Raw genomic sequence first — 14396 nt, forward strand, 5'->3', positions numbered from 1 at the left:
TTGTTCATTCCTTTGGCTTGTTTCTCTAGACCTTCCTCAATCCCGATAATTCTTAAATTTGGCCTTTTCATGATATCCCATAGTTCTTGTAGATTCTGTTCATGATATCTTACCATCTTTTCTGTTTGTTCAACTTTGTTTTCAAGGTTAAATATTTTGTCTTCAATGTCTGAGGTTCTGTCTTCCAGGTGTTCTATCCTATTGGATATGCTTTCTATGGAGTTCTTAATTTGGTTTATTGTTTGCTTCATGTCAAGGATTTCTGTTTGGTTTTTTTTCAATATCTCTAACTCTTTATTGAAATGATCTTTTGCTTCCTGTATTTGCTCTTTTAACTGTCGATTGGTGCGATCATTCAATGCTTGCATTTGCTCTTTCATCTCATCGTTTGCTTCTCTGATCATTTTAATTATGTACATTCTGAACTCCTTTTCTGTCATTTCTTCTGCCATGCTGTCATTGGGTTTTATTGATGTAACATCTAGATTTGTTTGCAGCATTTTCTTTCCTTGTTTTCTCATATTGTTCATGTATCAGTGGACCGCTGAGATATTGCAGATTTCCTCTATTGACTTACAATGTCCCTGAAGATTTCTATATATATCCCCCCTTAGCCTTCAGTAGGCTGAAGTCTTGGAGGAAGTTGATAATACAGTGCTCCACAAGGAAGCTGCCTCTCTAGGAGTGGTGTCCTTCAGGTGGGGTATAATCCCTGCTAGTGGGCAGAGGTGCCTCCACTTGTTGACCAATGGTCATCTAAAGGGGACCTAGTCTGCGGGCTGAGGCAAGGCCTGTTTGGGCCTGAGTCTCTGGTTTTACCGTCCTTGTGGGGAAACCTCACCCAGCAGGGAAGACTCACCCGGTGGGGAGGTCTCGCTGGTCAGTTCCCTCCTAGAGGTTCCCCTCAATTTACAGCTACCGCCTGGGCTGGGCTGCCTTCCTCTGCAAAGTTCCCAGGGGCCCGGCCCTGGCTCCTGGGCCTGGGAGCCTCACCCTTCGCAGATGAATCTCCTTAGGCTGCCCCTCCTCAGAGAATCTGCCCGCAGGCCTGGAACCTTCGCTCCGCCCTAAACCTGTCTCTGTGCGGCTCTTCCACCCAGAAGCCTCCTAGATCCTGGGACCCTGCTCTGCACCTAATCACCTGGCTATGCGGCCCCTCCTCTGAGCAGCCACCTGGGGCCCCATACAATCGCTCTGATTCCCAGAGACCCGCCACAGGCCTCTTCCTCCAGACAGCCGCCCAGTATTCTGGTGTGGTCACTAGGAGTCCAAGAAACTCACTTCGTGCCTCCTCCTCCCACCAACCACCCGTAGCCCAGGGCAATCAATCACTCCGAGACGACGTGACCCTCCCTGTTCCTCCTCCTTCTCCAGATAACCCCCCGGGTGTTCAGGAGTGGTCGCTCTGAGTGGCTCTGAATCCACGTGACCCGCTGCACGGGTCCTCTGGGCAACCGCCCGGAGCTCTGGTGCGGCCACTCAAGACCAAGCGACCCACCGCGCTTCTCCTCCAGGCAGCCCCCCTGTGTTCAGGCGCTGTCACTTTAAGTCCAAACAACTCACCACTCGCCTTCTCCTCTGAGCAGCCGCCTGGAGCGCTAATGCAGTCACTGCAAGTCCAAACGACTCGCCGCGCTCCTCCTCCTCCTCCTCCTACTCCTCCGGGCAGGCCCCGGGGTTCAGAAGTGGTCTGAGTCCAAACAGCTCGCCACGCAGCCCCTCCTCTGGCAACCGCCTGTAGCTCTGGTGTAGTCACCCCGAATCCAAGCGGCTGCGTTCCTCTTCCTCCTCCTCGTCCTCAGGGCAGGCCCCGGTGTTCAGAAGCGGTAGCTTAGAGTCCAAACAGCTCGCCGGGCAGCTTCTCCTCTTCTGATGAAAACTTCTGCACTCCTCTCAGGGTAAAGAGTCCATGTGTTCACAGAATCCCCTCACTCCTGGATTGAGCAATTCTTGAAGTGTCTCTAACAGACCCGCCCGGCGCGTGGTCTTTGGCGGCTGGACTGGCCCACGGGCCACAGGGACGCTGCAGCCAGGGTCCCGAAGATGCTGCTGCTCCGCTGCCTTTGCCCGGATCCCCGGCGCCAGCATCACTTCTCCGCCGCCTCCGCCTCCTCGTGCTCAGCTCTCTCGGCCGCCCCTCCCCGGTGGCCTCCTGCAAGACCGGCAGCGACGGCGGCGCGGCGGGGTGGACAGCAGCGGAGGCGGCGGTGGAAGAGCCCGCGCGAGCTCGCTCAGCTGCACCAGTCGTGCAGCCGCGGCGGCAGCCGGAGCACCCGAGCCCGGCTGCGCTTCCCCGGCGATGGCTCTGGCCTCGGCGACTCGTCATTGGGATTTTAATTGGAATTTCATTGATCTGTATAGCACTTTAGGTAGTATGGCCATTTTGACAATATTAATTCTGCCTCTCCAAGAACATGAGAGATCTTTCCATTTTCTAAGGTTTTCTTTAATTTCTTTCTTTAGTGTTCTGTAGTTCTCATTGTAGAGGTCTTTCACCTCTTTTGTTAAATTGATTCCCAAGTATTTTATTTTTTTCAAGGCTATTGTGAATGGGGTAGTTTCCTAAATTCTCTTTCCAAAGATTCATCACTTATGTATAAAAATGCATTGGATTTATGAGCATTAATCTTATATCCTGTCACTTTACTGAATTCACTTATGAGTTCTAAAAGTTTTCTGGTGGAATTTCCTGGTTCCTCTAAATATATAATCATGTCATCAGCAAATAGGGATAGTTTGAGTTCTTCTTTTCCTATTCGTATCCCTTTAATTTCTTAGGTCTGTCTAATTGCTCTGGCTAGAGTTTCAAGGACAATGTTGAACAGAAGTGGTGAAAGAGGGCATCCCTGCCTTGTTCCAGTTTTTAGGGGGAATGCTCTCAGATTTTCTCCATTTAGAATGATATTGGCCATGGGCTTAGCATAGATGGCCTTTACAATGTTAAGGAATGTTCCCACTATCCCTATTTTTTCTAGTGTTTTCAGCATGAAGGGATGCTGTATTTTATCAAATGTTTTTTCTGCATCTATCGAAATAATCATGTGATTCTTGACTTTAAGTCTATTGATATGGTGAATTACATTTATCAATTTCCGGATGTTGAACCAACCTTGCATCCCTGGGATAAAACCCACTTGATCGTGGTGCACTATCTTTTTAATGTTTTTGTACGCGATTTGCTAAAATTTTGTTGAGAATTTTTGCGTCAATGTTCATTAAGGATATTGTTCTGAAATTTTCTTTCCTCAATGTGTCTCTGGTTTAAGTATCAGGGTGGTATTGGCTTCATTGAATGAGTTTGGGAGGGTTCCCTCCTCTTCTATTTCATGGAATACTTTGAGAAGTATTGGAATGAGCTCTTCTTTAAAGGTTTTGTAGAACTCAGCTGAGAACCCATCTGGTCCCGGACTTTTCTTTGTTGGTAGGCTTTTGATGACTTCTTCTATTTCATTACTTGAAATTCATCTATTTAAATTGTGCATGTCCTCCTGGTTCAGTTTAGGTAATTCATATGTCTCTAGAAACCTGTTGATGTCTTCAAGATTTTCTATTTTGCTGGAGTATAGATTTTCAAAATAGCTTCTAATTATGTTTTGTATTTCACTAATGTCTGTTGTGATATTTCCGTGTTCATTCTGAATTTTAGTAATGTGAGTTTTCTCTCTCCTTCTCTTTGTTAGTGTGGCTAAGGGTTTATCAATTTTGTTTATTTTTTCAAAGAACCAACTTTATTTTGTCAATTTTTTCTATTGTTTCTCTTGTTTCAATTTCATTGATTTCAGCTCTGATTTTACTATTTTCTGTCTTCTACTACTTTTGGTGTTGCTCTGTTCTTCTTTTTCTAGGGCTTTGAGCCACAGTATTAGGTCGTTTGTCGATTTTTCTTCTTTTATTGAATGCGCTCCATGAAATAAACTTTCCTCTAAGAACTACTTTCATAGTATCCCAGGGATTTTGATATGTTGTTTCTTTGTTCTCATTTACCTCGAAGAATTTTTTAATTCCCTTCCTGATATCTTCTGTTATCCATTCATCATACAATAGCATATTATTTAATCTCTGGGTGTTGGAGTAGTTTTGTTTTTTACTCTGTCATTTATGTCTAACTTCAAACCATTATGATCTGATGGAGTACAAGGTAGTATCTCTATCTTCTTGTATTTGCTAACAGTAGCTTTGTGGCATAATATATGGTTTATTTTAGAGAAGGATCCATGTGCTGCTGAGAAGAAAATGTATTCGCTTTTAGTTGGATGGTATATTCTATATATGTCCATTAACTCTAAATTATTGTGTTTTTGAGATCTACGGTTTCTTTGTTCAATTTCTATTTGGAGGATCTGTCCAGTGGTGAGAGAGGTATGTTAAAATCACCTAGTATTATTGTGTTGTGGTCTATGTGGTTCCTGAAATTGAGAAGGATTTGTTTGACATATATGGATGAGCCACTGTTTGGGGCATAGATATTTATGATTGTTATGTCTTGCTGATTTATGGCTCCCTTAAGCAGTATGAAATGTCCTTCTTTATCCCTTCTGACTAACTTTGACTTGAAGTCCAGATTATCTGATATGAGGATGGATACTCCATTTTTTTGCTGAGTCCATGTGCCTGGTATGTTTTTCCCCATCCTTTCACCTTTAGTCTGTGGGTATCTCTTTCTATGAGATGAGTCTCTTGCAAGCAGCAAATTGTTGGATCTTTCTCTTTAATCCCATCTGCTAGTCTATGTCTTTTGATTGATGAGTTCAGGACATTAACATTCAGGGTTATTATTGAGATATGATTTGTATTCCTGGTCATTTGGCTCTTTTTTTTTTTTTTTTTTTTGACACGACTTGATATCTTCTTTATTTGGTGGTTCCTTTAGGGTAGTTCCTCCCTTTGCTGATTTTCATTGTTGTTTTTCATCTCTTCCTCATGGAATATTTTGCTGAGAATGTTCTGTAATGCTGGCTTTCTTTTTGTAAATTCTTTTAGCTTCTGTTTATCATGGAAGGATTTTATTTCATCATCAAATCTGAAGGTACGTTTTGCTGGGTATAAGATTCTTGGTTGGCATCCATATTCTTTCAGAGCTTGAAAAATTTTGTTCCAGACCTTCTAGCTTTCAGGGTCTGAATTGAAAAATCTGCTGATATCCGTATTGGTTTCCCCCTGAATGTAATTTGATTCTTTTCTCTCACAGCCTTTAAAATTCTGTCTTTATTTTATATGTTAGGTATTTTCATTATAATGTGCCTTGGTGTGGGTCTATTGTAATTTTGTATATTTGGAGTCCTATAAGACTCTTGTACTTGATTTTCCATTTCATTCTTCAGATTTGGGAAATTTTCTGATATTATTTCATTGAATAGATTGTTCATTCCTTTGTTTGTTTATCTAAGCCTTCCTCAATCCCAATAATTCTTAAATTTGGCCTTTTCATGATATCCCATAATTCTTATAGATTCTGTTCATGATTTCTTACCGTCTTCTCTGTTTGGTCAACTTTGTTTTCAAGATTAAATATTTTGTCTTCAATATCTGAGGTTCTGTCTTCCAGGTGTTCTATCCTATTGGTTATGCTTTCTATGGAGTTTTTAATTTGGCTTATTGTTTCCTTCATTTCAAGGATTTCTGTTTGGTTTTTTTTTTTTTTTTCAATATCTCTAACTCTTTATTGAAATGATCTTTTGCTTCCTGTATTTGCTCTTTTAACTGTCGATTGGAGCAATCCTTCAATGCCTGCATTTGCCCTTACATCTCATCCTTCAATGACCGCATTTGCTCTTTCATCTCCTCGTTTGCTTCCCTGATCGTTTTGATTATGTACATTCTGAACTCCCTTTCTGATATTTCTTCTGCCATGCTGTCATTGGATTTTATTGCTATACCATCTAGGTTTGTTTGGGACATTTTCTTCCCTTGTTTTCTCATATTGTTCAGTTATCTACCCCTCTAATAGTGAAACTCTGGGATATTGCAGATTTCCTCTATTGACTAATATTGTCTCTGTAGATTTCCAATAACTCACCTCTCTTGGAAGAACTTGATAGTGCGGTGCTCCTCTAGGAAGCTGGCCTTCTAGGGGTGGTGGCCTTCAGATGGGGTATATTCCCCGGTGGCTCTGAGTTGGTCCTGAGTCTCTCAATACCTCCTCCTCTTGACTCCTGGTTCTTGTTAGAGGTCCTCTAGCCTCCTGTAGGTGTCTCAGGAAGGGAGTTGCCCTTCCAATGATGATGGCCACGCCCTCAGGAGTAATTCAAAATTCCTGCACCAGCCTATAAAGACGCCTCTGGCTAACTTCGGATGGCGACAAACCTCGGCATGGTGTTCAGGCGGGGTTGTTCAGTGATGGCGTCTGTCCTTTACCTGGTGGTTGGGTAGGTTGGCTACCCACCGCCCAGCCTCGAAAAGCAGGCGGGTTGGATGCCCGTCTGCTACCCCCACGATGCAAGCGGCCTTTCTCACCCGCCAGCTCGCTCCATGACTGCGACCGCCAGTGATGGCACAGACCTATGTGTCGGAATATGTTGTTTAATTTCCAAGTATTTTGGAAATTCCAAAATTCCTGCTCTCATTAATTTCTATTTCACAACTGTGGTTAGAAAAGTACTTGATATGACCGATTCTTTTTAAACTTGCTAAGGCTTTTTCTATGCCCTAACATGTGATCTATTCTGGAGAATGTGCATTCTAATGCTGGTGAATGGAATGTTCTGTATATCTCTTAGTACCATTTGGCCTAATGTGCTTTCAAGTCCAATGTTTCCTTATTAATTTTCTGTCTGGGTGATCAGTCCATTGTCCAAAGTATAATATTAAAGTTTCCTATTATTGTTGTATTGCAATCTATCTCTTATTTCAGAGAGTTAATATTTGTTTTGCATATTAAGGTGCTTTGAAGTTGGTATTGATAGATTTACTACTGCCATTATCCTCTTGATGAATTGACCACTTTGTTATTATATAATGTTCCTATTTGCCTCTTTATACCATTTTTTACTTAAAGTCTAATTGGTTTAAGTATAGCTACCCTTGTTCTCACAAGAATAATTTTAATGCTGGTACAAATTGTTATGGAAGTAGCTTTTGTAGAGGAAAAGTTATTCAGATATTGATGATGATTATTATTACTCAGAGCCTTTTTTATTTTTTATTTTGAGACAGGGTCTTGTTAAGTTGCCCAGGCTGGACTTGAATTTATGATCCTTCCACCTCAGTCTCCCAAGTCATTGGGATTACAGGTATGTGCCACCACACCCAGCAAAAAGAGCAATTGAGTAGAAAACAAATTTGCTTATTAGGTTTTATCTGTATTTGAGTTAGAGATTTCTAGGGATAGAAAATAGCCAAGAACACTGAAAAAGTTAAAAAGGCAGAGAGTTACAGGTAGTAAAAGAAAGGGGAAGGAAGAATAGTTTTCTGCCATTAAAAAAAGGGGAAATCCTATGATAATTGATTTTATTTGTCAACTTGGCTGGGCCACCATGCCCAGAAATTTAGTCAAGCACTGTTCTGGATACTACTGTAAGGTGTTTTATTGGATGAGATTAATATTAAAATCAGTGACCCCCGAGTTAAAAGCAGACTATCCTTCATGATGTGGGTGGGCCTCAAGTAATCAGTTGAAAGCTTAAACAGAAAAAAGACTGACCTGTAAGCAAGAAATAATTCTGTCTTTGGATTCAAACTGTCACTCTTCTCTGAGTCTCCAGCCTGCTTGCCTACCCCAACAGATTTGGATATACCAAGTTTCTACAGTATTGTGAGCCAATTCCTTAAAAGAACATCTCTCTATTTCTCTATCTCTATTTCTCTCTCTCCCCCCCCACAAACCCACCCCCACACTTCCCCCTGTCTGTCTTTCTCTGCGGACCCTTGACTAATACAGAAATAGTATAATGTTCTTAAGACGTATCATAACAGAGGCAGTACTGCTTTAAAACAGTGTGTAGGATGGGAATCATGAATGTCAATGCCAAATTTCCACTTCCTCATATTTCTGCTGGCTTATAGCTTTATAGCACTGCCTTTATACTCCTTATTCTATGTCAGGCTTTGAAAGTTAATTATAAATTCTTAAACAGTAATGATTAATAAAGAAAGGATTATAATGAAGGAAGATGGTTCATGAGACATGAAGAAGTTCAGTAATACTCACAACAACACGAGGTGTTACTAGGAGATACACAGTGTGACGAACTATCTTATTATCCCGAACGTTCCATGATCTTTCCACTTTTCGAACTACTTTATCACTCCACTGATATAATCCAAGACTGCAATTATAGAATAAAAGACAGTCATTTCTGCAAATTTACTACCACTTTAAATATAAAAGTATTAATGAATATCAATATGAAATTAAAATATTTCCCCTGTTCTTGCTAATGAGCAGAATCAGAGCCTTTGAGACAGAAATCCCTGTGTTTCTCTTTTGCTAGCAAAGCAATAAAACACTTTTCCTTTTTCAAAAAAAAAAAAAAAAATATTTGAGAACTTACATCATACCATAGCCATGAAAGGGATTTTCTAATTTAATCTTTTGAACAATGCTATGGGTTGTAAGCACTATTTTGTAGATAAAGAGATGTCACCCACTTGCATGTATGCATGACAAAAGCAGCAAAAAGATACACAAGTAGGAGAAATATTTGCAACATACATGAAAAAGGATTAATATTTCTAGTTTATAAAGAACTCATACAAAGTAATTAGAAAAACAAAACTAACCCAAAAGATTGGACAAAGAAAACAAAAGGTAACAACCAAAGATATAAAACCTCACTAGTAGTCCTGAAAATACAATGACCCAACATCTTTTATTCATCAGATAGGACTAAAAAATGACCTATAATATTCAATTATTGGTAGCAAGCATTCATGCCATCATCATATACTTGGCCACATCTTCAAAAACGTAGTATCGGGCGGGAAGTAGGTCAGTTGTAGAGTGCTTGCCTAGTACGTGTGAGTCCCTGGGTTCTATTCTCAGAATGCAAACAGATAACTAAAAAAGCAATATGGCAGTTTTTGTTAAGATATGAAGTATATGTAGATTTATCAGCAAACCCACTTTGGGAAATCTATCCCATATAAATAGAAGCAATACTATAAAAGTAATATACTTATTTATTATAGGAAATTATGATGGACGTTGATTTTCATTTTTCCCTCTAAACTTCTTTTTCCTAGCTTTTATCCTAGATTATTTCTATCACTGTTCCCAGGAATCTCTTTCTAATCAATAAATATGAACATAAATAGGGTATTTTTCCCAATATTATTTTATGAAAATTTCAAAAATATAAATGTTAAAAGAACTACATGGTAAACGTCTTTACACCATATTTATCACCTCAATTCTTCAATTAATAATTTAAAAAATATTTTTATATCATATATCTGTTCACCTACCTACCAATGGCTTACAGTGTTTATTTTTAAGTCCTCATCTTTTTCCATGGCAAGGCAAGGTTTAAACATAAATAGTGAACAAAGTCAGGCTGAAAATTTAAGTTTTTGCCTTATTAATCATTCCAATACCCTCTTCTTCATTCACACATCCGAGATTAGGATTTTCTCCAAATAAATAGGTTAGACAGATCCAATTGTTTATATGCAAAACAAGTGAATTTATTACTCTACTTTCTCCATTTACACTGGAAGAGTTCACAAATTATCAGCTTCACATAAGTTCTTGTGGGTATCTCTCCCCTCCTTATATTATATCACTATGTAGATAATGCCAATTTTATCATTTATGTTTTTCATAAAGACCAAAATTCTTAGGAAAAAAAAGTTTTCCCATACTACCAAATAAATTAACACAATCTAGGAAGGAAAACATTTATTTCTACATTAGAATTTTTATTTCTTTACATGTATTCTAAAAATATAATACATTTATTCAATATAAACTATTTTACTAGGTCTTTGTAATTGAAGTTAAATATGCATAAAATAACAAATCATAAATGTAAGAATTGATTAACTTTTTAATGTACAGCACTACCCTAATAAAGATATGAACAGGGTCAGTACCACTGGAAGGTTTCCTTGTATAATATATAAGGTATAAATATATAAGGTATAAGGTATTATATAATACCTTTATGGCATTTCACAGATTGCCCCCTAATGTGTAAAAGCATTCATCTTTTATCATTGACATTTTTTGAATGTCAATTCAAAACAGTTTTGGACTATTTGACTTGTTCAACATTATATCTGTGAAATTAATTCACATTACTGCATGTAGTAATAGTTTGTTCTTTTTTTTTTTTTTGGTGCTGGGGATTTTTTTTTGGGAGGCCCAGGGCCTCATATGTACCCACTTTACCTTTGAGCCCAACCAACAGTGTTTCTTTTTTAGTGCTATGTAGTTTTCAGTTATGTGAATATATTGTAATTTATTTACCTATTCTATTACTGATGCAAGTTTTATATTTTTGGTGTTTTATATGATTTGACTATTAACAATAAAATCATGATGAATATTTTACACAAGTGTTTTTATGGACATGTGCTCTTAATATAGACTTTTTTATATAAATGCATGGTTACAGGTCTATGACTGATATTCTCTATAAAATGCTTTTTTTTTTTTTTTTTTTTTTTTTTTTTAAAACCAATGCCGGGATCAAACCCAGAACCTCGAACCTGCTAGGTAAATGTTATATCCCTGTTCTAAAACCCCAGCCCCACTACAAAATTCTTGACAAACCTTTTCAGTATTTCTCATTATGGCATATTTTAGGCCCTGAACCTCTGGATCACCACTATCTGCTAAACTAAACAAAATAACAGTTAACATGTAAACACTGCCATGCACAGGCAATGATTGTTAAAAGGGCAAAATATAATCAACCCATATTTTACCACAGCCTGACTGTACTGTAAGGTAATGTAAGTCACAATATAGTGAAAAGAGTCCTGGCTCTTTGAATAAGTCATGAAGCTAAATGATCCGATCTTGTTTTACTATCTAGTTTCCTTGGGTTAGGGATAAAGATACTGTTATTTAACACCTAACATACTATGATTCTGATTTTTGTCTAAGCATCTTCTTTTTTTCTAAAAGAAGAAAATAAAAATAGTAAATACCTGTAATTAAAAGGTGGGAGACCATCTGCAAACCTTGAAGTTAGAGGATTTCCATCTTTATCATGGTAGAATGCAAACAGCCCAGCAGAGAAACCCTATAAGAAAAAGTTTGAAATGTCTTAATGTGAAAATATCAAGTCTGATTACAGATATCATAACATGTCTGCTATCAAAAGAGAATGCTGATATAAATACATAAAATATCAGGCCAATGCAGGAACTTCTCATAGACTGCATCTAGACTATAATTCAGTGGGCCATGTTTATGAATTCCAAATTCATAAAATGCAAGTTCTTCCAAAATGTGTTATGTATTTTAAAATTACTTTCAGTATAAATACTATGAATAGCAATTACTGTGCTATAATACATCTAGGCACTATTACAGCTTTTAAATCACATACTAAAAAGCATTTGCTGTGTTTTTTAATTCCTCTGTCTGCTTTCTAAAGTTATTTTGGCCTTCTTCCTTGTTTGAGAACCTATCATCCATCATTTCTGAATGTAAGATCTGAAATGATGAAAGCAGTACCCTGAATTGCATAGTCAAGCTTGACACTGGTTAAAATAAAATAGTTGAATTTAATTAAAAATTACTGTGAAGATGTACATTTCTACATTATCAAATACACAGAGAAATAAATTATTACTCAGTTAACCATATCCTCTTCTCTAATTCTGAGAAGGTAGTAGTCATTGCTATTTTCTTGCTAAAGGATTTTCCTTTTTTGGATACCAGTAATTGAACCCAGGGGTACTTAACCACTGAGCCATATCTCCAGCCCTTTTAAAATATTTTATCTAGAGATGGGGTCTCACTGAGTTGCTCAGTACCTTGCTAAGTTGCTGAGGTTGGCTTTGAACTCAGCCTGCATCAGACTCCTGAGCCACTGGGACTACAAGTGTGCACCACCACGCCTGGCCTAAAGGATTTTCATGGCTATCAGAAGAAGCAGCAGCCCAGGGCTCCATTACAGCTATACACTCTCATAGACCTTTTAGTACTCTTTATTCATAAATCTCAGGATTTTTGTGATACTGGGTATTGAACCTATAAATTTCAGGATTGTAAGCTATTAATTATAAGCGATCACCTATTTAACTTCCTTGCCAACTTTCTTTTCTTTGCTTTGTGTCAATAAGGTTTGTCAAAATGATTAGTGCAACCCAGGTTATACTTTTATCCCTACATGTTTCTTCTTACTTTCCTCTCCTCCTCTTTTTTTTTTTTTGGTGAATGTGCTAAGGATCAAACCCAGGGTCTTGCCTGTGTTACGCAAGGACTACACTACCCAAGCCCGTTTTTTTTTTTTTTTTTTTTTTTTTTGGTACTGGGGACTGAACCTAGCAGTACTTTTCCACTGAGCTACATCCCCAGACTTTTTTTTTGAGACAGGGTCTAAGTTGCCCAGGTGGCCTTGAACTTGTGATCCCCCTGCCTCAGCTTCCAAAGTAGTTGCGATTACAGGTATGTGCCACCATGCCCAGCAACTTGCTTTGTTAATAAAAGGTAAAACAGACATTTCATTTTAGTGTCTTCTTATGTGAAGAACATGACTATTATCTAGTTACATTAGAGTTTCACCTTGTTAATTAGTATGTTTGATAATTTAAAGACAGACCTGTACTTCAAGGTCAAACGTGATAGCCACAAATTTTATTCTAGCTTACTACATCAGCATGGTGCTACACCGGTTGTATGTATTGTCTTGTTTAACCTTCATTAAATAAAATTCATTGCTGTATGTACCATTATTTACTTCATTTTATAAATGAAACTGAGGCTACCAAAGGCTAACTAATTTGCCCCAAATCCCAAAGATTTTTCATCATACAGCTAAGAAAATTCATACCTACATCTGTGTGATCCATTCTCTCTTAACAAGTGTATTTTGTTCCCCTCCGTTTCCTAAACATACTTAAATAGTATCAGAACATTTCCTAGGGTTTTAAGCAACTTCTTTAAATGCCCTAGGCATGTGTTAAAATTTAATTATTTTGGACATATTGGGGAAAAGAAATATAGAAGTTCTGAATCAGTTAGTACATATATATTTAGAAAGCCCAAATGGCCCAGAGTAATGGCACACGCCTATAACCCCAACAACTCAGGAGGCTGAGAAAAGATAGATCACAAATTCAAGGTCAGCCTCAGCAACTTGGTAATAATACCCTGTCTCAAAACAAAAAATACAAAGGGCTGGGGATATAGCTCAGTGGTAGAGCACCCCTGGGTTCAATCCTTAGTACAACACACAGGTGCACACACACACAAAATAAAAAGAGAAGAAAGCCCATATTATACCAAGAGGGCTTTTACAAATGAGCTCTCTTAAGAGCTATACCAGCATATCAATTATTCTAGAGGAAAGGAAATTTTTCTAAATTACTACATTCTTTTCTGAAGAAGATTGATCATTCTCCCAAAAGTCCTATTTACTGATTAGATCAAATATTTAATTATATTAGATAGCAAAATTTAATCTACCCATTATCCTGATCTTTAAAAATTATTTATTAGCATAGAGACCTAATTAATTAGGTTTTACTGAAAAAAAGTAAGAATTCATATTTCTTAAAATTTAAAATGTTTCAAAATAAGGCAGTATAAGCAGAAAATCAAAGCATGAAGGAAAGGGCAGTAGGTAACAGCATTTACCAGGGCATGAATAATCTCATGTTTCACTGTGGACAGCATCCCAATAAACTCCTGAGGCTGGGTAGAGATCATATTTGGACACAGGTTAGCATATCCTGCTATTGGCCTGTTAAAACAGACATTGAATTTTTATTATATTCCAGAACAATACTTATTACTATATTTACTAATCTATGCTTCTCTAAGAAAAACTGCTCAAGGACAGAAGAAAACTTTAATATCTAATGTAATTTTGTAGATAACTTTCACTGTCTTTTACTCTCAAGATATGTACCCTCTGCTTTCCTATGGCATGACAAAGGAGTATCTATTTCCATAAAGGATATATGGTCAGTTGATTATATGTTGGTACAAATTAAAATATGTAATACCAAAAAAAAAAAAAAAAAGAAAGGAATGAACTGAAAAACTCACATTCTAATACAATTTTATTGCAAAGTCCATATTCGATTTTTAGGATTTCCCTGTATTTTCAGACACAGAGACAACTAGGTAGACAGGAAAACCATATATATAATGGGGCAATAAACCATTCAGGTTGCTGAAAATTGCTGAATCTTTCTTATTTTCCATCCTGCCCCCAAAATGCCTACATTCACATGCATATTTTTACCTTCCCATTCTCTTTCAAGTTCTACATGTTGTA

The 14396-nt window shown here is 37.8% G+C and overlaps 1 protein-coding gene across 4 annotated transcripts in view; it reads right to left on the reverse strand.

Moving 5' to 3' along the window:
• LMLN (leishmanolysin like peptidase) overlaps positions 1–14396 on the reverse strand; it is a 103665-nt gene that overhangs the window by 60457 nt on the left and 28812 nt on the right. For all 4 annotated transcript variants that reach the window (XM_079156223.1, XM_079156221.1, XM_079156220.1 and 1 more), the window contains exons 7-9: positions 13751–13856; positions 11092–11186; positions 8147–8264 (exon numbers count right to left, since the gene is read on the reverse strand). In XM_079156223.1, coding sequence (XP_079012349.1) covers positions 8147–8264; positions 11092–11186; positions 13751–13856 — 319 coding nt within the window. The remainder of the gene's footprint in view (positions 1–8146; positions 8265–11091; positions 11187–13750; positions 13857–14396) is intronic.

Source organism: Sciurus vulgaris (assembly GCF_902686455.1).
Source record: "Sciurus vulgaris genome assembly, chromosome: 10".
Taxonomy (NCBI): domain Eukaryota; kingdom Metazoa; phylum Chordata; class Mammalia; order Rodentia; family Sciuridae; genus Sciurus; species Sciurus vulgaris.